Here is a 25,846-nt window from a genome sequence, read left to right on the forward strand (position 1 = left end):
CAAAAACACAGCCATGGAGCACACATGCAACTGGACTAGGATCAGCACAGTTGATTTCTTAAAGAAACAATTTCTTGGGTACTTACTTAGTGAACCCAAATCTTTCTGGAACTTCAGACAAGACAGTTCAGCTATGAGAGCTATCAGACTGGCTACTGAGTTTCACGTTAACTAGTGTTGAACTTGGTCCATTAATGTGAGATAACCATCTACTGGCTGGAAAAACATTTCAAGAAAGGTATTTTTGTTGTTACTTAGCATATGCAGAAAAGATGAATAATGCATATTATCCTTCCTGTTTAAGACACACCAATTGCTCTAGAAATACTACCTTGTTTATAACAATTATTCAGATTAAATTTTGCAGGGCGGTTCAGGTTTCATGTACTACTTTACAAAGGATGCTCCCAGAACAGCCTTCCTCTCCTTTTGTTTTAAGAGCCAAACAGCCTCAGAATCAGAGAAGCAGAGACAAATGCACGTCTGCTAAGAAACCGAGTCACAGTTTTATGAAAATGGGAACTTGAAAGATGGTAACTTAGAGCTAACTATGGATCTGAATGAGAAACCTCAACCCCATCCACAAACACCGGGTTTTAACTGGGCTTTCTTTTATTCTTTATCACAGAATAAAAGGTGGAAACCTCTGAGCATCAGTTCTCTCATTACCAGAGACAATCCCCACTGCTATTTCAGAGCTCGCATAAGGTCAACTACAAAATAAGCATCTCCTCCCTTGCAGTAACTTGTCTTCAATTCCACAGCTCTAAACTGATCAACAGATTTATTACTTGTTCTATCCTCAAAAAGAGAACTGGCAGTGCACACACGTATGGATAAAATTACATATAACATCACGTATGGATAAAAATGATGCCTGTGCTTCCCTGTTTTTGGTATAAAGGCTAATGCTCACCCCTGGAGTAACTGAATTTTGCCACATGTGCTCTCAGCACTTTGGTCAGTGATAGCTGGAGTCAGGCAGAGAAATTGTGCATGTAAGCTGGTCTACGGTGCCAGCAAACCAGGGGACCTTTTCCTACAGTTGGTATGCATCTCTGCACAGCCTAATTTGCAGCATGGAGTGTTCATTTTCCTTAGCTATACTGGTAGTCGACATACAGAAGTAATTCAAATGTCCATTTAAAGAAAACTGAAGAAACTAAGTATAAAAAGAAAACTGGAAGAAAAAAAAAAAAGGAAAAAAAAAAGCCCTGCTCAGAGCATGGCACTGAATCATATAACCTCCACAAACACTGTCTAGCCTCTAGAGCTCTATGAGGATCCCTTGGGTGACTTGACAATTAAACTGATTAAAAACTGACCTATATAAAAACTAAACTTGCCTCCCAAAATAATTTTTTGAAACAATTCAGAATTAAATATTTGCACAGTTTGCCAAGACTTTTCACATAGTTTTTAAAGGCACATCACTAAATATCAGAGCTCATTTTTAAGAGAGTTCCCTTCTTGGTAGCACCTACAAACTTCTGTCTAAATGGTTTAGAAATTGTTTTAAACCAGCAGAGCACATCAACTCCATGAGGGAAGCATTTGACCAGAGCACAAAAACCCAAACCAACTGTGTTATGATCAGTGAATCAAATTTGTGGAAGTATCTCAGTTACAGAAATCAAAACCCTGATGGATCGATGTGTGATTAAATGCTTTTCACATCCCTCTCAATGAGAGCGTCTAAAACACTTCAAGTCAAACACTTTCAGACAGTCCTAGGAGAAGTTGCACATACTTGCAAAGCAGAGCACGTTTTCTCTGTAACAGAGCAAAAATACACTGTGACACCAAATAAATGCTTGATAAGGGAGACTCAGTGCTTGTTATCAGTATGCAACCACACTGCATCCATCCCAGGACAGGGAGTAATCCTCAGCTTCAGACAACAGCACCCAGCTCCCCTACAGGGCCAGCAGGGGATTGCAGAATGGTTTGCAAAAGAAGCAGTGAGGCACAGAGGAGCAAAATGAACTGCTTGCAGTCATTCTGCAGAGCAACCCCCTTCTCACCATACAACTTCAGCAGTTGTCCGCCATAATTTCACCTCAACACAAACCTTTTACACTACATGAAGCTCTCTGCTTTACAGCTTATATGCTAATTTCTATGAACACCTAAGACCATGCAGAGATACAGTTTTTTTTGAGAGAGAAATTAAAAACCAAAACCCCCCCGGGGGGGGGGGAAAGAAAAAAGACTGCCATGTGACACCTAGAAGCGTTTATTTTATGCAACAAACTTAAATATGATCATGTGTACATAAAAGTGTACACTTTTATCTATGCTGAACAATGCCAGGAAACGTAATATTGATGCAACAATCTTCTAAAATAAACATTAAAAATGAGCCTGAACAGGAAGACAAAATGCAAAACAGACTTACTTCCAATCAGCACGATGCTTAAAATTGAGAGCAATCCTAAACATTTCCAACTTTCCTTACAAAGCTGCCAAAGTCCAACTATTTTTAAAAATTGATTTTTTTTTTCTTTACATCAATAATAAAAATCTGGTGACAAACATTATAAAATCAAATGCTGGACTGTCTTTACTCCTTTAAAATTCAGAATATTCCAACAGAACCGCAGGAGTAAAAACACTTAAAAGTGATATATGTTTTTATAAAACAAACATCAATATGTACATTTATTGCAAATTATATTAAACTAAAATGGAGGGAAAATTAAAAAATGAAATGTCTACTTGCGAATTAATAATTTTAAGTGATTACTTTCCCACTCTGATAAAAATCAGAAAGCAACATTTATAAAATTGCCACCACATGACTTTTCATAGCAGGGAACTGAAATCTGTACATCTTACTTTTGCAGAAAAGTAGGCAGGCAGAAAGAATTATACATAAAACAGTCTCCAAAAGTAAAGCAAAAAACTTTTTTTTGTGTGATTTTTTTTTCCTCTAGTCTTATTTAAAATCCATTCAGTAGACTTCTACCTTTCTGTGAAACATGGGAATACCTGGCTCTAGGATCGCGAATTTTCAGTGTCAGTGTAAGGACCTCCCTCTGACTTCCTTTAAAAAAAACAAAAATGCAGCATGAAAATTAATGGTGTAAATACACTTTTAAACTCCAGAATGCAGGAACTGGAACCAAGTGTTAAGCAATTTGCTTAATTATTGACTTTTCATAAAAAAAGTCTCTGGGGAAATAAGTACAGATGCTTTTAGCCTCTTTCTCAAGAGTTTCTGCTTTACATTTCCATTGAGAAGGATTAATTTCACGTGGAAGGGAAGCATAGTTTTCCTTCTGTTTTCAGAGCTGAAAGCTGTGTGTTTTTTGAAGTAATTTCAGTTCCTGTACAGGAAATTTCTGAATCCTAGTTTTTGCAGAAGCTTGGAGCATGCCTTTATTTGGCCTTCATTTCCTCCCTTTTCGAGTGAGTTTTCTTTTTACCTTTTGTGGGGGGAGAAAAGGAAATAAAAGGTTAATTTTAAGGACAAGGAGATTACAGCTAATTCTGCATCAAACGCTGTCCATAACATCCAGGTGTTAGCTCATACACTCTTCCTTTAGATGCTGAGTCTTCCAACTCTAGCTTGTATCTTAGCTGTTATTTCATTACCTCAACACAGCTGAATTTCCTTACTGTATATCACAGCTTTCTGATTAACTTGAAAATAAACAAGTCCAATGATGATCACTCCATAACTGAATTACGCTTTCTCAGCATAAACAGAAATACATTTATTTGGAGCTTTCACTGAAACCACAGTATAATAACAGCTTGTTTTACTGTATTTAAATACCTAGAATTATAAAAATAGCTTTACTTAGAAGCAAATCAAAGGTTTTTCAAATTTTTACACTACCTCGTACAGTTTGACTTAAAAGCAGAAAAGCTATCACATGTAGCTGGCTTTACATAAGTTCTTCTAGAAAAAGAAGACATTTCTTTGATTCCTTACTGTATAAACTGCAATAAAAACCATAGAATTGGCCTACATAAGATGCCTGCTACACCTTAAGGAAGCCTCCCTCTGCTATCTCTGTATCCTCAGTGTCTTCCTGGCTGCTCTCACAGGCTTTAAAAAGATCCATTGCACTCTGGGAATATCCTGGACTTGAGTCTATCTCCAACAGTGAATCTCCATCACTTCCAAGCACCTGGCTTCTGAAAAACGTTAACACTGTTTTGGTATTTTTTCCAAGAAAAGATGTATTGCATATTTCAAACAAGAAATCTTGACAGAGCTGGTTCACTTAAGACTATTGGTGGAGCAGTATTTTTATGAAGACTTAAACAAAACTGACATATAAAGCAAGCATTGCGAGGCAGAACACAAATACTGTTCTCTTGAGAGACTGAACAATTCACTAGTATATGAATCTTGTGAGAAGAAAAGGGTAATTCTTTTTGACCAAGATTCTCTTCAAGATCTTCAATTTGACAAAATCTCTAGAAAGAAACCATCCCAATTATTCACACCTCCCTAAGGTTGAGCTTTCTTTCAGTATGCTGGTTTGCTGACCTTACCCTTATTGCTCTACGGCTTTTGCCACATTTTCATTAAAATTACCACTGTATCAGAACCAGCACATTTATGCTTATTTGTTTGTTTACATTGGAAATAAATCAACACATTTAAATGCTAAAGGACAGAAAAATAAATTATCATCAGAGAGCTATTTTTCAGATTATGGTTTCAAATTCTACTGTTGATTTATTTAAAATGTAATATTAAATGTTTGTTAATGTTAAACAAGCATCAGACAACATATGAGAAAATAATTACAGTTAGAATTACAGTTTATTCTATTCATTAAAGATGATCACTTTTAAAGCCTTTCTCATCAATGAGCAATGCACAAATTCCTGCACGCTTAGCATTAACGAATGTACTGAAAGAACCTCAAATCTTAGTACTTTTAAACAGCAAAGCTAGTAAGGGGAACCAGGATGCAACATACTGGAAACACAATTTATACCATCCTGAGAGAACAACTTCAGTTCTCTGACTGCGTGTACACTGAAATGACAGAAAATAACGTATGTTGGATCATGGTGTTTGTAAATTATTGCGGCTTAGCTGCGCTCTTAACATGTGCTCTGTTATAATTCTAAATAAAGAGTCTATCTTGAAACAGAGAAGCCCCACCCCACCCACTTATTTTTAATTTAATTTATTTTTACCTTTGTAGATCAATTTGTCTCTGTGCTGCTGCTGGCTTTTTTGCTGTGTCTTGCTGTTTTGGTGCTTTGGCATTACCTGTCTCTAAACTTCCTGGACTTTCTTGACTGGCTGCTGCCCTTTTTCTTCCCCTGACAGGTGGCTTATTTGTTTCCTCATTTTTTGCAGTGGTACCCTGAGGTTCAGGTTTGGGTGGACGCCCTCTCCTGGTTTTTGCTGCAAGCGATGGTCCTGTTTCATCTGCATTATTTTCTTCTGCTTTCTGATGAATATTCTCAGTTCCAGATGCTGTTGCTGTTCTTTTTTTCCCACGTTCAGTACTGTTTCCTTGCGTAGCCTGATCAGAATTAATTTCCTAGGAAAGAAAAATCACTGATATGAAGAAAGATTGCCAAAGTCAAACTGAAATTGTTACCTCTGTTTGGCAGAAGCATGAGTTCATAAAATAAAGTGTTCTTATTAAAAAATAAATCAAATCGGCTTAGATCTAGTAAAAATTTTTACTAAAGATGATTTTTAGGGCTAAACAAAAAGAATTTTCTAGACTGTGTGCAATTCCAAATCTTAATTCAGAGAAATCAGGGTCAATATAATGAACTGCAAGTTGCTTTGGCCTGCAACAACAGTTCTCCTTAAGCTCCTTCACTGCCTCTATAAGGGATTAAGATCTGGTCATCTACAAAGTTTACATGGGTAATTCTGTCATGTTTAAATAGGTATGGCTTAATTGCATGTTCTTCCCAATAAAATGAGCAAAGTAATGGAAGTGTTTCAGTTTCACGAAGTGCTGCCTGTATGTGAAAGACAAATGTGTCAAAGCAAGTCTCTACACAAAAAATAATTCACATGGAAACAAAAATTGGATGCTGGAGCTTCCTTTGAACAATAGCTTGTGAAACACTTAGTAGAGAGATGCAGAGAGCAGAGTATTTAAGAAGCATGGCTAGGATGACTTAGCAATTTCAACTAATTAAGGTTTCTCGCTATTTAAAAGTGCTATGCCTGAACCAAGAACTTATCTGTTAAATATTCTTCCATTTGAATAAATGTTTAAATAGGTCTTGCACTGTCCATAATCTTCATTCCTGTTTTACAGATGCATAGGCAACATTTACAAATGCCTTGAGACTATCTTTACAAACAACTCCTGAAAAATTTCTGCTAAGGTCCCGTTTCAAGAACCTAAAAAACAATCTGAAGAACTATTTCATAACTACCTTCCCTGTTATCAACCTTTTCAGAAGAGCTCTATTTTGGGAAAGAAGAATTAAAAACAGAAAAAAAGAAGAAGAAGAAAAAAAAAAAAGGAAGCATAATACAGTTGAAATATGTATATTTTACTTTTCTTCATTAGCTCATTGCTGTGAACATGTGGATGTTATTTGACAAGATCATGAAAACTTTTTATTTATATAAATCCAAAACATGTTTGTTACTCTGATTTCATCTAATTAAAAGAGTCACTGTCACTGTAGATATACAAATTCTTATAATATGCAAAGCATGAGCCATCTATGTATCCCCACATTATGAGAGAAATCTACATTGATTTTAGAATCACAGACTCGTTCAGATTGGAAGTGACTTCTGGGAATCACCTGATCCAACCTTCTGCTGGGAACGGGTCACCCTACTTGTTGCCATACCAATCCTTGAAGAGCAAGTGACATTCCATAATGCTTCTGGGCAACCTATCCCAGTGTTTAGTTTTCCTCACAATGCCTGATTTTTTTTGCTTATATCCAAATGGCATTTCCCCTTAAGCAACAAGAACAGAAAACCTCCATCTCCTCTGTGAATAGCTTCACAGTACTGAAAGACTGACGAAGTCCCGCCATAGCTTCTCTCTTCTAGGATGAAGAGACCTAACTCCTTCAACCTTTCTTCAAATAACAATTTCTCCAGGACTTTAATATATTGGTGGCTCTCTGCAAGACTCCTGTCTTCAGTATCTGAGGTCACAGGATTCCAGGTTTGGTCAAAAGAAAGTCAAATAGAATAGAATAATCACAGTCTGATGGTTATACTGGTGCAAACCCAGGGCCCAGTTTGCCCTCATGACTGCCAAAGCATACTGCTGACAAGTTCTGCTGGTTTCCCACTGAGACAGTCCCCCAGGGCCTTCTTAAGACCTGCAGTCCTAGGCAGATCCCCGTACACTGCCTGAGTTTAATACATTCCGTGTGTAGGACTTAATATTTACTGTTGATAACTCTTCATGCAGCTACATGCTTCATAAGTTAAAAAAAAAACCAAACAAACAACATTATTACTTAGGCCTGGTCATCTCTCTCTAATGGAAGAAAAAGAAGGCATTAAAAATTCTCAAAATTTAAACAACATATAGAGTTAGTGCATGTTTGTTCTAGAGGACCACCTGACATTCACCAGACAGTATCTTCAGTTACTGCAAAAAACATAAAATAAAGGTGGGTACCTTTTAGTGCTCTATAAAAAAAAAGGAAGTATTTTCTGAATTTCTGTAATATTTTTGAGCATGACTCCTATAAATTACTCTGGATAAAATTAACAATAGTTTTGAAAATCAGAGACGTTTCATTGGACTAAGAAAACTGTAGTTACATTAAACCTGACATTATCAATTCCTTTGAGACCATCCACAGAGATGTATAGTGAATTAATGCCCATTTCCAAGCTAATTATAGAGATACAGTCCACAAAATCCCCAAACATACCTTATTTTTCACAGGTTCTGTCTTTGCTGGTGTGACTGAAATAATTCGTACAGGATTTTCATCGTTTTCACTGACGCCAGTTTCTGATATATCTGAACTTTGTTCCCTGGTAGCATAATTGAAGACAAAATAAAGCCAAGATACACAAAACAGAAAATAAAATGTTTGCAACTTCTTAAGCCAAGTCCTTTATGGCAGACACAGCGTCATGCAATTATTTTCACAAACATCATGATTGTTACTCTAAACTAACTCGTGTTTCAGATGGAAATTCTATCAGATAGAAATAGCCAATTCTAGCAAAGATATGGAGGAAAAGTAAAGACCACCTGCACTCAAACCAATTTATACAAACATACACAAGTTTTTAAAATGAAATAGTTCCAAATAAATAAATAATCAAGATCATTTCAGCGTATTTCATGCATGCTTCTGTACCTTGATCTGTTTCCTGCAGAAGAGCTCAGCTCAGAGTTCACACTGATATTGCTTCCAGTCTCTGATCCTGTAGTTCTAATATACGGTCTCCTTCCAGTTGCAGACAATGGTTTGTTTACTGTACCTAACACACCAGTTGGTTTTGGCTAAAAGAAAATGGTTTTATTTTAAAAACAGGAATTTTCAGACACATTTTTAAATATGTTCTTGAATATTTAAAAATATTGTTTCTGGATTAACAGTCTCGGTCATGATGCCATCAGTTTAGAGCTACAGACCTCATCCTTAATTAACAAGCAGTCTATCACAGTTTTATTTCTCATCATTTAATGGCACTTCATCAATTGTTCTCTTTCCTGCTTTGAAGTCACACGATCACAGAATCACCAAGGTCGGAAAAGACCCACAAGATCACCCAGTCCAACCATCCACCTATCACCAATAGTTCTCACTAAACCATGTCCCTCAACACAAAATCCAAATGTTCCTTGAACACCTGCAGGGTCGGTGACTCCACCACCTCCCTGGGCAGCCCATTCCAGTGCCTGACCACTCTTTGAGTGAAACTAGTATTTCCTAACATCCAGCCTGGATCTCCGCAGGGGCAGCTTGAAGCATCCCTCTAGTCCTATCACTGGTCACAAGAGAGAAGAGGCCGACCCCCAGCTCACTACAACCTCCCCAATAGAGCAATAAGCTCTCCTGAGCCTCCTCTTCTCCAGACTGAACAATCCCAGCTCCTTCAGCCGCTCCCCAGAAGGCTTGTGCTCCAACCCCTCACCAGCTGTGATAGTGCTTAAAGAAGTAGCAATAAGAAACACGATGTTGGATAATACTAGATCAAAAGGATGTAGCAACATCCCATATTTGCAAAGCAAAAAGTCTTTGGGAAAAAGCTCTTCAAAATATAATGCAAAATTGGACTCATTGCACCAGTAGAAAACACATACATTTCTACTCCACAGAAAGCAGGTGTACAGAATCACAGAACATCCTGAGTTGGAAGGCACCCACAAGGATTCATTGAATCCAACATCTGGCTCAGTACAAAACCACCCAACATTCAAACCATACTTCTAAGAGCATCACCCAAATGCTTCTTGAACTCCAGCATCTTGTTAGTATGACCACTTCCCTAGAGAGCCTGTGCCAGTGCCTGGCCAACCTCTGGTGAAGAATCACAGAAATCATAGAATCACAACATCACACAGGTTGGAAGGACCTAAAGAGACCAAATCCAGTCCCCCTGCTAATGCAGGATCCATACAATACATCACACAGGTAGGCATCCAGATGGGTCTTGAATACCTTCACAGAAGGAGGCTCCACCACCTCCCTGGGTATCCTGTTCTAGTGCTCCATCATCCTTACTGTAAAGAAGTTCTTCTGCATGTTTGTATGCAACTTCCTATGTTCAAGTTTTAGGCCACTGCTCCTTGTCCTATTGCTGTGCACATCCGAGAAGAGCCTGGCGTCACCCATATCCTTCAGATATTTGTAAACATTTATCAGACTCCCACTTAGTCTTGACATTCTGCCCTCTACACCCCTCCCTGTCTCTGTAGCCCTTCTTCAGGACCCCTCTTAAGAGTTCTATGTAATTGCTATATTGTCGTGTCTAAACATGTACAGAGCTCCAGGTGAGGCTGCACAGCACAGAGCACAAGGAGACAACCTGTTCCCTTGCAGGGCTGGCAAGTGCTGGGCCTGGGCCTCATGTACCCGAGGGTATGGTTGGCCTTCTCAAGCTGCCAAGGCACACTGTTGAGTCATAATTTCTTAATACACCATCTATGCTGTGGTACTCTGATAGAGAGATGGTATTTTGTATCTTGCTATGGCTGCTGAATGATTTGATCACGCTGAATAGCTGTAAGTCTTTCCCATCTCTTAAGAAAAAACTTCCTTGACTTCTCTCAACTAACATGTCATATTCTTAATGTAATTTCATGTTTCCTTGGAGATTAATGCATTCTATGATTCTAGAATCATTATTCTATGATTCTACAATTCTCACAAGAAAAATTAATTTCCATGCAAGGAAGCTGAAGAAGAGGCAACAGAGGGATACCACAGATATTAGATAACATTTGGCCATCAGAAAGCAACATCTCTGTAAAAAGCCTGTTACCAAAGTAACTACCATTCAGTAGCTGCATCAATATTTATTTCTGCTTGTAACATGTTTTATTTGCTCAATATACTGGGTATTTTTAGAAAACAGGAAGCATTTGGTGCAACTCAGGTGAGACAGAAAATGTTTGAGAGAAAAAATAAAGTACTTCCTCATCAAGAGGGTGTGAAGGCAGAATATCAGTAGGTTCAAAACACGAGCAGACAAATTTGTGAACACCATAAACAGACATCAAAACCAACAGACAGAGATACAGAGTCTAGCACTGCATTAGAAATCATATATGCTTGGAAGCATGCAAAATAAAGTGGCTAGGACTGCATGATCATATTAATCTGGTCAGTGGATAAAAGAAGGCCAGTAGAAACACTGGCCTGATTTAATGGGGTGCCTTTCTACATCTGTGTTTTCTGAAAAGAAAGTAAGAAAAACAAGTGTCTGCATTCTATCAGAGCATGGAATTAAAGTTTATTTTCCCAAAACACTGACAATTACTTAAACAATGCTAGCTCGACACAGGACACCCTGCCCTCTTGATTCTCTATAAAACTCTATTCTAAGAGAGTACAAGAGAAAAAAACATAACTCAAAAATCCTGCTATTTTATGGTAAGGCACCTTTGTAGCCTCATTTGCTGAATACTTTATCAAAAGAGAAATGTTCTACATTTATACAACTAACCACAAACTCTCCTTTAGTTGTATATCAATATATCAAATATATATTAAAAGTGAAACAATTACAACAGCAAACAGATAACACCAGCCTACTACCAACTGCTATCCAACAAGGAATAGCTTACAGAAGGTAGTCTTCTGCCTGCCTCCTCTCTTCCTAACATAATGCCAACACTTGCTAAATGAGCACACAACTATCTACATGCCCCCGTCCCTATTTTCCTGCCAGCGTAACAAGCTTAACCAGCTTGCTGAGCAGCATCCAGGCTAGTGTTGAAGTGTGAACATAAAGTGGAAAGATACAGCATTCCGCCAGCTGAGCAGAACTCACCCACATGAACTGCTCTGATAGCAGGAGTTTTTGTAAAGAACAAAAAACAGCATGAGGAGCAGTTTGAGATGATGGCTATTGATGGAGCGATTGCTTGCTTCTACCCTTAAAATGAACCATTACTACAAAGTTCTGCTCTGACTGAAGATTTAGAAAGTAATTTCTTTCACCGTTTCCTGAACTGCTTTCACTGTTCACTGAACACAGAACATGAACATTAAAAAAAAAAACATACGATTTACATAGAGATTTAATTTATACTGTTCTTTTACAGGTCAGCCAACATTGTTTCACTAAACTCAAGAAAACAACCTGCTAGCTTTGTGATAAAAGGTATTCCAACGAACTTTAAATGCAACCTAGGAATCCCAAGAAAGAAAGAATCCCCCTAAAAAAGAGTGGCTGGTAGAAAACTGGAATAGACTGTTGTTTATGTTTTCCTCCTCACAAGAAAGACATGGTAGGTATTTTCTCTTCCACATGGAGTGTCAGCCAAATTATATCTGAATTAAAATGATCAGATGGATATAGACATTTATAGTTAAATTTAACAGCTTTAGCAGTTATATTGAAAGTAGTAAGACAACAAATCTACGATAATCAATCCTAGCAACATCACAGAATTAAGTATCTGAATTATAGTTTTATGCCATAGTTATTTGAATAAAGAAAAAACCTGTTACTATCTGAAAGACAAAATCAAGAACCTATGCCTCTGTTACCTTTATGTTCTCCATCCTCTGTACTACCTTGGTGTTTTGTCCACACTGAGTAGTATATGGAGTTAAAAGCATTCATTCTTCCCTCAAATGAATGAATGATGAATCACTGTATACAAATTCTTCATACAATTTTTTTTGTAGTATCATGATTCTCTTTATGGTTTATTATCAAGCTAAGGAGAACATTTAAAATCACAATAATCTTCAAATTAATTGTAACTTGTCAGAATATACTACCTTTCCTGTCAAAAGAAGAACCCTTGTCTCTTCTGAAACGTAATTCCGGTCATTGGAAAAATCCTATTAAAAAAAAAAAAAAATTAATTAGCACTCGATCTCTCAATCTTGCTGTTGTTTTTACATTTACACATGATTGATTTCTCAAGAGTGATGGCACTATGCCACCTCAGAATCACAAAGGGGCTTGAGTTAAAAAGGACCTATTTCCAATGCTCCTGCTGTGGGCAGGGCTGCCACTCACTAGATCAGTCTACCCAGAGCCTCGACCTTCTATCGATAATGAATAAACCTAATGAAGATCAGTCACACTAGTGCTTCAGAGGAGATCTGAAAGAGCATTACTAACAGTGTGGCATATGAGGAGCTGGAATTTACATTTTTTCTTCTTAAATGACATGGATCACTTGAAATGAAGTAAAATTGATTTCCCTCTTGCTTCACTTCCACCTTTTTATGGGAAGCCCTAAAGGAGAACAAGTGCTATCTTCTCTAGAAAAATTGAAAGTTGTGAACTTTGTCACTCTGACTACAGTTTACAGAGACAAAACACCACACCTGAATGCAGGCACCTATCACAGACACCAGCTTCCCAACACAGGGGAAGCTCAAACCAGAATTAATTAACCAGACTGTGTTTGGTTTAAATGGACTCTGCTAAGGCAGTTAACAGTCTCAGACGGTGAAAAATGTGAAATGCATTGCTTGGTATGATCAAAACTAGTATGGACAATTACTATGGGTCCACTCATACATTTTTAAAAATATGTCTCTGAAGTAACATCAGCATTATTGCTGGCAGTAGAGATACACTCACTTGGACTACTGCTGGGCAATAAGAGGACTGGTTTGGGCATCAAACAAAATAGCCAGCTATTAAAGCTAAAACATCACAGAAGGTCAGAAATGTTCCTTTTTTCTTTTTTGGCTGTTTTGCATTCTAATTAAATACACAGTCAGAATATACATATATCCCCATACATTCAGGAGAACATGTACAACACTGTACTACAGTGTACATTCAACATGTACATTCAACAGAATGATCTAGCAATATCTGCAGCATGTTGATGTTTACTCCATATAGCTCTCACCAGGTCACAAACATTTCTGGCAAATGTTAGCTGATACACATCTAGCTTATTGTACACCTGGTGATACCAACTATATGGTTAAGGAAAAAATATATGCCTTTTTCCATGACATGATCTCAACTGCAACAATCAAAGAATTTCCCCTTATTACCCTGGAAATTAAATTAATAAAACTTTACCTTTTCAGGTTGTGTAAAAAATTTGGTTGGCAATACAGGGTCCTTTGGTGAATCTGCATTGCATAAAGCACTTTTGCTGTTGATTACACACAGTGCTACATCACATACTGTATAAAGTTTCTGAAGAAAAAAAAATAATTATGCTTTAGGAATTACTTGCTGCGTAGAGAATGCAGTTCTTTAGCAAATTGAATCTGTATGTGAAATAACCACTACTAAGGACATATTTTGTAATTATGTCATTAACCATGCTGTTGGCTCTTAGAACAGAGAATTCCTCATTTTTAATATTACGCTATTTAATAAAACGTAATAAAACTACAGACATCTAAGCTGTGTAATAGAAGCTCTTGATGGAATCACCATAAATGGTTTCTCTTCTCAGCTGGTAACATATATTTAACAGCAGCCATATACTACAGTATTTCCTCAACAACAGAAAATAATTATGTTGGAAAATCAGATATTTGGAATTAAAATAAGCACTACAGAATAACAGGAATATTTAACAAATCTTGTTTAATAACTTTTCTGGTACTGTGTGCTGGCTAAGGTCAACAAGTTTCAGAAAGAATGAGACTGGTAGCACACATACAAAGCTTCCAATTAGCACACTCTAAAAGAATTTAAATGTCTGAGCTAATGTTTTTAAATTTCCTGTAAGTCCTGTCCAGCAAGTAGTTTGTGAAACCCTTAGCCCATCACCAAACACTCATCTGAACTGCACTTCTTACTTCATTGGCCTTTGGCTCATCAGGAGACTGAGCATCTCGTGTAAGCTTGATGTTCTCTGCCATCTTTTTCATGAAGGCATGGCTATTGTTCTCATTCTTTGTCATTAAAACTTCAAGCATGAACCACAGGCACCTAAAAAGCCATAAATCACAGTTACATTCCAACTTTTATACAGCAGCTTCTCTGGGAAGAAAAAAAAAAAAGTCAGCTGTGCTAGCTTTTCTTTAAGCAACTAAGTCAATTTGAAAAAATCATGAACAGATAGCATCCAAAGAGGAGAACAGAGTCTAGACCTTTAATTATAACTGTTTCAGTCTTAGGCTTCAGAATAGAAAGAATTCCAGCAATTCTACAATCACTATCTCAGGCTATGGGTACCATACTGCCAACAATTTATCATGACCACACAAAACTAGCTCAAACTATACAACTGCTCAACTGTTACCCACACTACATAAACACTGGAACAGACATACTAAAGGATCCCAAGTGAATAGGCCAGATACAGCTGATGCAATAGAAGAACAGTCACATAAAGAAAGTTCATTCTCTGCATGCATTTCATTATTTCTTTGGAATGTCAATTCAGAGGGAAAAGACACCTTTTTGAGAGAGAAACAACAACAAAAACAAACATAACTCTACAGGACAGCCTCAAAAGACACTGTAAGTGTAAATATCACAAATTACAAACAAGGAACTCACTAAGCATGTATTTCTGTATTTGACTATATTTAGGCTACATAAAACTCAAGATGAACTGAGGAGACAACTGCAAAACACACTGCCAGTCTGCTTCTACAAGTGTATAAGCATCTAAGTCAACACTTCAAAATGAACACTGTGGCTCTCAGAAGTCCTGAAAGAAATGTTGTATTACATTAGGAGAAAAATGTTTTGGATTTATCTCAGAAAACTTTTCAGAGAAGCATTCCTGCCAAGATTCCTGTACATAGCACTTCTTTCTTTGGAGCAGTCCTCTCTGGCTAGTTCAGCCAGCCTGTGACAAGAATGAGGGAGGAAATCTGGCAACAAAGGACAGCCATACAAGGGATGTCCAAAAAACTCTGTGCACTACAAAGTACTTCTCACAGTACTGCACTGGAACAACTGCAAATCAGAACTTGTTCAATTCTGGATAAAACAGTAAAGAACACAGTGGAGTGCTTTCAGGTGTGGCCAAGAACAAGAAGTCCTCAAAAAAACAAAAAACAAAACAGACTTGATTATTAGTTAAGAAATCTTTCTCAACTCCAGGTTCTGACCAAGTGTGAGTCAAGTAACTCAGAAATCAGGACAAATTCAGGTCTTCAACTAAAGAAAAAAAATCAGACTGGGATTCTCATAGATAAAAGTACAAAAAGAATTAAGATATGGACATGTACATTTGTGCAAATAATTGTTTTTCTAATTATAGGTATATTGTAATATGTCATTATATGTGCTTTCGTGGTACCAAAACAAGTTAGCTTACAGCTCCATCCAAAATGAATACAAAAGAAAAATCAAAAACAAAGAATGGTGATGTGGAGAGATGGATGCCTAAACAGTTAATAAAGGTTAAAGGTTACCATTTGGTGTTTCAGAATACACTGCTAAGCAGTTTCTCAAGTTTTCCTCCTTTTCCAAAACTAATGTTTTATCAACAGCATACTGCAAAACAAGGGATCATTTTCCTAACAATTTTTTCTAAGCACAGAAAATAGTTCTAGAATCATTTACCACTTACTCTTTGACATCACGAAGCTGATCAACATCCTGAGGTTTTGTGAAATCTGGATCATGTGCCAGTAAATGAATCATATATGGTACCACATATTCAGGCAGCAAGGACAGCAATTTTTCTGCAGTAAGAAACAAAAATCATAACCAATCTCTTTGTTATACATACATACAGACAAGCATCACAAGACAGAATATTTTCAAGTATTACTTTTCCAAATACACAGAACATAAAACTTCAGTCTGTGTTCCTTTTTCTGCAGATTCTATTTTCTGAATTTTAGAATAGTTTGGATTGCAAGGGAACTTTAAGATCACCTGGTTCTGACCCTCCTGCTATAGGCAGAGACACCTCCAGTTTGCCCCATCATTAAATATAAATGAGTTTTACTACTTTGAAACTATTTGGCCCCAAATCAGGAAGAGATCATAAAACCTAACATATCAAAAAACAAAATTTTATTTTTCAAGCAAAACAGCTACCAGAATAACAGTACTGTACTTTACACATACGTTTCTCAGCAATATATAGAAAAGTATTTTATGGTTAATGCTAAAGTAAATTTAGATTTAAATGTGATAAATATAAAAAATGAGAAAACAAATTAACTTTGTATTTCTTTATGAAAGCAATTTGCTTAACTTTCAACCGTTACTTCTTCCAATTTAGCATTCAACCATTGTATTCTTCACAAATTTACTGAAACACTAACCGTTAGCCATAGGATTCTGCTTAATATATTCTCTTCGTATACTGATGTTTTTAAGCAAGCACTGTCTGGCATGTGCTCTTCTCTCCTTCACAGGATCTTTGGCACACAAAGCAAAGATTGCCATATATTCCAAAGGGAGCAGTAATTTCACAAGTGCTTTATGCAGTTTCTGAGCAAATATCTGCCTCACTTGGTAGCACTCATCCTGAAACAAAGTAAAACATAAGAATGCAACCGTAACAATTTTGTTAGAACAAAATAAAAATGGAAAACATCCAACTGGAATGATGGGGTGACATGTTTTAAAAATATCAACAAGTGTTGTATAATAAGTATTTGCAGCTTCAAGAACTCTCGAAAGCCACAATGAGCAATATTAAATAATCAATTTAGCAGCAACAAAAGCTCAGATGAAGGACTTTGAACTCTAAGAATCACTTCAATATAAAAGTAGTTACTTACATTAATGACAAGCGCACAGAGTTGGAACTGTTCTGGGGTAATTATTTCATGGTAACATGGCTCCTGTGCAAGCTTCATTATTGCACTGCCAGCAGCTAATCGTAGTCGAGACATATCGGATTTACTATACAAACAGGAGGGAAAAACCCCAAAACTCTGCTTAAATTACTTGTGTATCACAATTTCTTCCTTTTTTCAACACCATTTACAACACAAGGTTCTTCCCAGTCTGACCAGCTCAACAGCTTCATGTTGTTAAATTAACTTAATGACATTTGTGAAAATAAGGTGCTCTGCAGCTCTATTGCACTCTTTCTTGTCTGCATACCACTACGTGAATCAAAGCAACTCATTTGTTACAGATTTCCCTTACCCTCTGAATGGAGATGTGGTGTAAAGTAACCCCACATTGGAAGATGCTCCACCCAAAATTTACCCAACATTTAAATGTATTAAACGTGATTGTTCAGTTTTTTTCAAAGAAACTCCTGCAAGTCTCTCTGGAATGTCTTTTACTAGCAAGATATCTACAGTGTTCTAAGCTATATTATGAGTAGACTGCAAGAAAGAATCAGCATGAAGAATATTTTCATATGCACCATTCAGTCCTAAATTTTAAACTCCAGTCAGATCCACCTCCTATTATTCAATATTACCCAACATTACCCTTCACACGTTAAGATTCTAAAAGGATTCAAATTACTGGTTTTAGTACACAACTCCACAATAATGTTATTATAAGCCTAAAAGTAACAGAATCTGACCTGATTCGTTTCTGTTCTGTCAAGTCTCCCTCACTGACAAGCATAGCTGATAACAGTCGGAGTGTGGAATTTGCAGATTTTGACTGGTTGTTTTTCATACCCAGCAGCCAGCGTACCAGAAGTTTAATTGCTTGCACCTATCGAAAATGGACAAACAAACAATGAACTTACTTTCTAGACTTGTTATGTGCTACAGTCCATTTCTATCAAACAGAAGCTTCCAAAGACTCCTACTTCTTAGAGTTGATATATTTTAAAAGGAACAGAACAAAGCAGTAATATTTACAGAAAGAGAAAGGCACTATCAGCTGTGGTTCAGTGCTTTCTCACAAGTACATCTATGATACCTGCTACATTATCAACAATAAAAGCAACTACACAAACCTTTCTAAAAACAGTCACAACTAGAATCACAGTAAATAGCCTATCAAAGAGAACAAAGAAAATTCAAAATCTCAATTTATATAAACTTTATTTACAGTCAATAAAGACTAATAACATCTCTGACAAGGAAAACTGCAACTTTTGGTTGTCTTAATTTTCTCAGCATTCAATATACTCAGCCAAGACACCAAAATGCATGGTTTCCACCAATTTTGTAATGGTGTATTTATATAATTGACAGAAAACCTAGAACAGTGCTTCTAAAAAAAACCCAAACACCTAATACAAAAGTAATTAAAGAGATTTACTACACTCTAAAGAGATTTATCAAACTCCTCACTGCACAACTTCAAAAAAGTAAGTTTTAAAACTCAAACATATACATAGTTATTGGCAGCTGGCCATTCACCTTTGCTAGTACTTCTGGAGAAACCTCTTCATCTGGAGACCACAACTTTCCATTTTTCTCACCTGTTGACTACAGATACTCATGTAAGTTTAAGAACTGGTTCAACCCATACAGAAAATGTAGAGAGAAACAAAACAGAGTTTTGGACTGAGCTTTCTTTCATACAGAAGATTTTTCTATGACGTGACATCTCTTTACGAGTCATTTATAGAACATTCCTTTGAACCATTCTGCAAATACAAAGCAAAACAAAACAGCCCTGTTCCCCAATAACAAACACAGAGAATTGTAAGGACTTAATAAAAAAAGAAGATCTTACCCTGTCATTCATTAGAAGATCTTTTACAATGAAATTTGCAACAACAGATTTCATTGGAGAAGCAAACTGGTCTGGGGCCAACATAGAAATATGACCCAGTGAGACTAACGGAGTAATAAGTTGTTCTGGTACATCAGCATTCAAACTTCTACTAAGAGGCTGAGGAAAAAAGAGTATGTATATATTAAAAATGAGCTGTAGATATGTAAATCACCATGCCTAAAAAACACCTTATTTTAATACTGGGCTGCAGACGACTTTTACAGGGGTTTTTTTTCCGTAAGAATTAGAAACATTTGCAAAACAGAATGGAGAAAGAATGCAATTTCCCAATTAACAGAATAATTAAAATCTCACGTGAGATAGGAGCAATATGATTTTATGTTCTCATCCTGTTTTGACAGTGAAACACATTAAATACTGGGAGAAATGGGAGGAAACTTGACTCTATGTTCTTCACGAGTTGTAGAAAGTTGAAAAGTAGCTAACAAGTGTCAGAAAATAATGGCAGGTCAAAAAAAACCCCTAAAACTAACAACTGTACAATCCTGAAAATAGTTGTTTCCACTGGTGATCAGTATTTCCTTCAAGACAACAGTTATGATAATTCCAGGTTGCTGTATCACTCAGTACCTTTCCACAGTAACATGATAGTAGAGAAGGGAACGTGCACTTGCACTCTCATGTAAGTCTAAGCAGAGAGATCACACTCTGTAAACTTAATTCAAAGATTTTCACACCTCTGAATTATATATACATTCAAAGATGGCCATGATGGAGAATCTATGATATTTTACAAGTGCATATTAATATTAGTGTTATTTAAGAGCTTATAGTGAAAAGTAACCTCTCTGCCCTACGTATGATTTTTTTCCTTTACCACTTTTCTAAGTAGTAAGAGAGGAGTAAGCTAGTGTCTTCACTTGTAGATGTGTACTACTCTGCATTCACTTTCTGAGTGAGAAAGTAATGCACAGACACAGATCTTAGACAAGGAAACTCAATATGGTTTGAAAGTAGAGGATGTTATTCTCCATTTAGAATCTGCTACATGCATTCTCCTGAGATCTGGTGTGGAGCATTCCAGCATATTTGCTTTATTTTCCTCTACCTTCTCCCATATAGACAAAAAAGGAGCACCTTATGTATCAGAATGTTACAAAGACTACAAGAAACAGAAATATTAATAATTTTCTATTGTAAAAGTAATGACAACTACCATACATCTGTAGGCTGACTTCATAAATTATCTGTTAATTAGAAGTAGAAATTAATCATTAGTCTCAACTAAGAACAGAAACAAATTTTAAAAACAAAAAAAAAGCAAGACATACCTCAAAGATCTGAGCAAGTTGCACTTCTTTATTTGAAAATATGGCATGTATACAGTGAACAGCTTGTTTTGCCTGATGGGGAGTGCCTCTTTTTGCTTTCTGATGCAAAATTGGAATTAATGTTCTGTAAACATTAAATAAAATACTTCAAAATACAGTTTGTGATCTACAAAACATGAAACTTTTCACCTATACAGATACATCTCTACAGAACATGGTCTTACAAATCATGCGCTCCTTTGAAGTCAGTTCAAAAAAGACCATAATAAATTGAAAACAAACAAAATATTTAATATTACCTGCTGCACATCTGACTGTACACAGGCAGAAAAAGGCTCAGAGGGAAAAATCAAACATGAAAGAAAACAGTGATCAAAATAAGGTTATGAAGGTTATAGCGTGGGGGGAACCAACAGTGGGGGCTTGTTATTCCATCACGCTTGGAAGCAACGGGGCAGAAGAAAATTTGTAAAACCTAGGAACAGCTGTTCAACATTAGTGGGTTTACAGGCTTTTACTGCTTTAAATTTAGTCTTTATTTGCAGTGTATGAGCAGATTAGGAACCGCTTAGAGTTTTGCATTTGAGACCCCTGAAATCTGTTTTTGCTCATCAGTGGTCACTGAAGGAAAGCGCAGGGCAGAAGCCACTGCAGGGACTCACAAGAGTGTGGGAAGGCTGGCCTGTCACCTAAGACAGCAATATCTGAGACATTAGCTCATGATGTTCAGCACTCAGTTACTGAGTCAAAATGACAGAATTGCTTACAGAACACCTGACACAGAAACATCTCAAAAAACACTAGAACCATTTAGAATTCCCTGTCCATGACGTGGGGCACAAAACCATTTGTTTCTCATGTGAGGAAGAACTTGGGCTGCTACCGGTGAACCCTACTCCAAAGGGCAGCGAGCAGTCTGCACACAGTGGGTTTAAAAAATAAAAATAAAGAAGCCAAACAGGTTACTTGAAACGAAACTTTTTCATTTATGGTAAACATCACTGAGCATATGAAATCTAGAACTACTGCCTATATTCTGACACGTTTTTGCTCAGTAGTAATATTGCAAGTATTTCAATATATGAGAACTTGTAACCTCTAGTTTATAACCCAGATTAGTTAGTTACTAAAAGGCTGATTTTAACATTTTAGATGTCAGTCACCAAATTGTAAAGTCTGTGAATACTTAGTAGATTATGTAGCTTTAACCAACACGAATATGATGATGACAACATATAGACAGCCTTTTATTCTTTCTTAGAAATTTATGCCTGCTTTTGGAACTTGTTTCTCAATTTGTTTCAAAACAGAGCTGTTAACTAGAGATCATGTTTTCATTCCTTACAAAGATAGAAATATCATGTGAAGGAAATTATTGTGCCAAGAAATTACATCTCCACCATATTTCTGTTGTTGCTTGTTTTGTAACCTGGGAAACATGCTACACTCTGGTTTTAACATGTCTAGGACATAAAAGGACTTTCAAAAGCAGGTAACATCTTAAATAAATAAATAATGTGAGAACAGGGAATTTAAAAATGAAGAGACAGAAACTTTGTGAAAGAATACAAAATGATGGAAGATAAGCTGTTCATATTCACAAGGCTGTAATGTAACTTCAGGGGCAATACTCTGAATTAACTACCAAGAGCCAGAAGTCAGGGTATGAGAAACAGCATGTAAAGAAACACACTCACGATCTTATCTGTGGCAGGTCTGTTTCTATTTTGTGACCCGTGTTTCTGAAAATCTGTATGGCTGCCTCAGCTACCTTATCATCTTCCATCCTGAGGCACTGCAGCAGAGACTCATAGGTCTCTGCAGAGTGAAACGAGGTAGGATGTGTAAAGGACAGAACCTGTAGATACATATTAAACCATAGGTATAAAGGTATATTTCTCCAAGGTAAGTGAATCATCAGAGAAAAACTTACAGCTGTTCAGGAGCCTTACCGTCAACAGAAATAGTTATTACATGCTCACATGAGATTATTACATTCAAAAACTACATTTTTGGAGAAAGTTATACAGACATTTTCAAATAAATTCATCTACATTTTATTCTTTAGGGCCTCCTTTCCTCCAAACATTTTATAAGATATAACATTATTTGAATATGGAAAAATAACTATTAAAATGAATAATTATCCAAAATTATTCACTTATATTCCAGTCTACTTAAAAACACTTTTCAACTAAATGTAATTGAACCGAAATCCTAATTTCTCCATAATCTCTGGTTTCTGAGCAGAAAAGAAATCAAGAAATCAAGAAAGTTAAAACAAGCACAGTATTTAATTACTGTCTTTTAATCTAAACTGATCGAATACTCATTATTTTAAATAGAAGTCATGTTAAATAAAAAACTAAGTGTGCAAGGATGCAAGAAGAGAACAAACCATTATCTCAGAAGAAAACTATGTTATGTATAACAAAGTTCAAATAATACTTTGTAGGGAGATCAATTAAAAAAATGCACATGTTTTCTGTATTTTTTAATATTTATCTTATTTTGGTTTCTTTGATCAGAGTTGTTTGTATCAATATCTGAAGTGACTTTCTTAAAGGTATCCATGTCACACAGCAACTAAGCCTTCAACCTTAACAGCTTTCTTCTCTGAGCTACATGAACAAACAAACTTTGCTTCCCTGTGTAATTCTGCATAACTGTTTCTAATGCATTGCTGCCGTTACCAAATTTGGTGCAATATGTCTCCATGAAGTTCAACTTGTTCATTCACACGTGAGAAAAGTCTCACCTCAATTATTTAAACTGCCCCTCCATGCCCTTCTTTCTGACTGTACAGCCCTCTTTATAACATATTGAAAATAAGCTACTAAATCTATCACAGATGTTATCCAGATATTTCAAGTCCTTCCTTCTCTCCTTCAGGCAATTCTCACTCATCAACACCTTCCCCCCTCCTTGTCTGCTTTCCTTACAGCACTGTACAAGCCATCAAGAAGCGCCTCTCCTACTCTGCCCTTTTCTCCTCTTCACACTTCATGTCCTTATCTTCCTCTTTGACTTCCCTAAGAAACCAATTCCTGCTTTAAGGAGAATACTTCTATTCTGTGTTTCCTTTGTGAAACATACTTTTCCCAAAAACTGGTTATTTTTATATTATTTTCCCCAAGCAAGTATTAGCAATCAAAACCTTTCTGTCATTACAAAAGTTCACTAAATAATGTCTTGCACATACTTAAAATATATTTAAATAAATACTACTACTAACATTCATTCTTAGCTACTTTAATGTAGATTATTTAATGTAAATTACCTTGAGAAGTTCAAGTCCTGCACGAATTGCAGTATCAGGACTTACACCCTCCTCTTCATCATCAGCTGTCCCCTCTATTGATTTATTCATCAATTTTACTAGTGCACTGAAACAAGAGATAGAAAAACAAAGAAATAAAAAAAAAAAAAAGAACTTGAAAACATGCAATGTCAAGTTTGAGCAGCAAGATTACCTGGTTTTGGCAATAATTTATGGGACACTGATAGTCTGTTTGGTGTTTTTGTTATAATCTTTTTCTTAAATTAAACTCTTTCATTATTCCTTTTCTTTCTGACTTAGCTTACTGCAAAATTTAATTGCTTAGGTAAAAGACATGTTGGTAGCATTCAGATCAACACAGAGTAGCAAATGTTTCCAAACGTAATTAGGTTGCCAGACAAGTCTCAAAAGGAATAGAAACATTCTCTTACTCAATCCCATAAAAATTAATTAATTCAGCTGTTATATTGAAGACCGTGCTGCAGTTAACTATGTGAGAGCTATGATCATCATATTCACACCTTACACCCCACAAATTGCAATTTCACAGGGAACAACTGCTAGATTTTATCATCATTTATAGACGTAGCATTGCAAAGCAGTAAGAAAAAAAATCCCCTCTCCCCCCCAAAAAAAACCAAAACCAAGACCCCACACTGCTAGAAATGCAAGATATTAATGTAAAATACATATTTTTAAATGTCTATCTACAGTTAGGGCAGACTAACCTGTATAACCCATTCCCAAGCAAATCTCTTTTTTTTTTTTTTTTTTACTTAAATCAACTTTGTAACCATTCATGAGCTCCTATGATCTTCCAAACTTACCTAATGGCTTCTGAGTCAATATGTACAGGAGCAATTCTCTCCAAAAGAAATTTGACCATTTCCAGAAAGGGATTTGTTGGCTGCTTAGGATTTGCAAGTTTCCGGGCTATTTCTCTCTACAAGAATGTTACATTACCAACAATAATTATTCTCACGTTAATTATTTCCTAAGCACGTTGAAGAAGTTAAAAATTAGTTCTTTTAATTACAGAAATTGTGTAAATAGTCAATGAAATGTATTTTAAGGAGGACTGCTGTTATTTCTGGATCTTTATCACATTACAGTGAAAGTAGGCATGCTTTGCAACAGCATTAAAACTCAAGATGCATGTAAACTTCTTTCTTAAGTGTTTCTTAAGGAAATGGAGACCAAATTCAAAACAAAACCAAGGGAGTGCTAAGTGCAACAGACAGAATTTAAGTATCTATGTAGACAAGAGTAATTCATAGATCTGTATATAAACCCTGCTGCATGCTTCAGATTCCATAAGCAACAACAACAAAATGCAATAGAAGCTACAATGCTGCAGCACTATGCCACTTCAGTTCCAACTGAATGTTCAGTTCAGATGTTCAGACTCCATGTTCTTGCCAGGGAATGTCTTGGAATCAAAAACCTGCCTTTCCCCCTCTGAATGCAACAAGTATCAAAAACATTAAATTCTGCTGCAAACTCAGCAGAAGGTGGTGGATACAAAAATATTTTTATTTTGAACACAAGTTTAAAACTCAAGTCTCAAATAAATAATTTCTCAACCTTCCTTCTACTTCAAGTTTGGAAGCTGTAGATCTACGCAGACCAGGAAATTGCCCTAGCCATTTTCAGATTGCCCTAAACAATCTTCAGGAGAGAAAATAAGTCTTCCCTTTGAAACTGCATCACTGCATTCCCAAATTGCAAAGTCAGCTATTTTAGAAAGAGATGTATTCCATACGTTAGTGGTTAGAACATAATTCTGAAGGCCATTCTGTTCTCTTCCCTGGACAATTACAGAGCCATTAGGCAAAAACCAAGAAGCCTGTGTTTGCTGATGCTCTGTATTGAGATTTCTGTCAACCAAATTGCTGCAATTGTTGGCACTGTAAATCTCTGGAAAAGCCTGATTTAATATTAATGTGTGTATTCTCAGCAGTGATATTAAATAAGTGAGAGAGAGAAAAAAATTGATCTCAAGATAATTTTGTACAAAGAAAAATGAACAAATAATATGCAGATGGTGCAATA

General features: G+C 36.3%; 1 protein-coding gene across 2 annotated transcripts in view; it reads right to left on the reverse strand.

Moving 5' to 3' along the window:
* Positions 1 to 2,220: 2,220 nt before the first annotated feature.
* The window catches only part of PDS5A (PDS5 cohesin associated factor A), a 71,623-nt gene continuing 47,997 nt past the window's right edge, over positions 2,221 to 25,846 (reverse strand). The window contains exons 17-33 of one of the 2 annotated variants that reach the window (XM_042811757.1): positions 24,622 to 24,737; positions 23,795 to 23,900; positions 22,212 to 22,372; positions 20,515 to 20,638; positions 19,181 to 19,339; positions 18,862 to 18,930; positions 18,069 to 18,205; positions 17,305 to 17,428; positions 16,843 to 17,047; positions 16,137 to 16,251; positions 14,407 to 14,539; positions 13,673 to 13,792; positions 12,400 to 12,462; positions 8,299 to 8,444; positions 7,861 to 7,966; positions 5,167 to 5,519; positions 2,221 to 3,428 (exon numbers count right to left, since the gene is read on the reverse strand). In XM_042811757.1, the coding sequence (XP_042667691.1) occupies positions 3,425 to 3,428; positions 5,167 to 5,519; positions 7,861 to 7,966; positions 8,299 to 8,444; positions 12,400 to 12,462; positions 13,673 to 13,792; positions 14,407 to 14,539; positions 16,137 to 16,251; positions 16,843 to 17,047; positions 17,305 to 17,428; positions 18,069 to 18,205; positions 18,862 to 18,930; positions 19,181 to 19,339; positions 20,515 to 20,638; positions 22,212 to 22,372; positions 23,795 to 23,900; positions 24,622 to 24,737 (2,241 nt within the window). In that variant the 3' untranslated portion in view covers positions 2,221 to 3,424. The other variant, XM_042811758.1, reaches the window with a different exon arrangement.

This window comes from Centrocercus urophasianus, unplaced genomic scaffold (assembly GCF_019232065.1).
Source record: "Centrocercus urophasianus isolate 14NV4802_14NV808 unplaced genomic scaffold, USGS_Curo_1.0 seq_13, whole genome shotgun sequence".
Classification (NCBI taxonomy): Eukaryota; Metazoa; Chordata; class Aves; order Galliformes; family Phasianidae; genus Centrocercus; species Centrocercus urophasianus.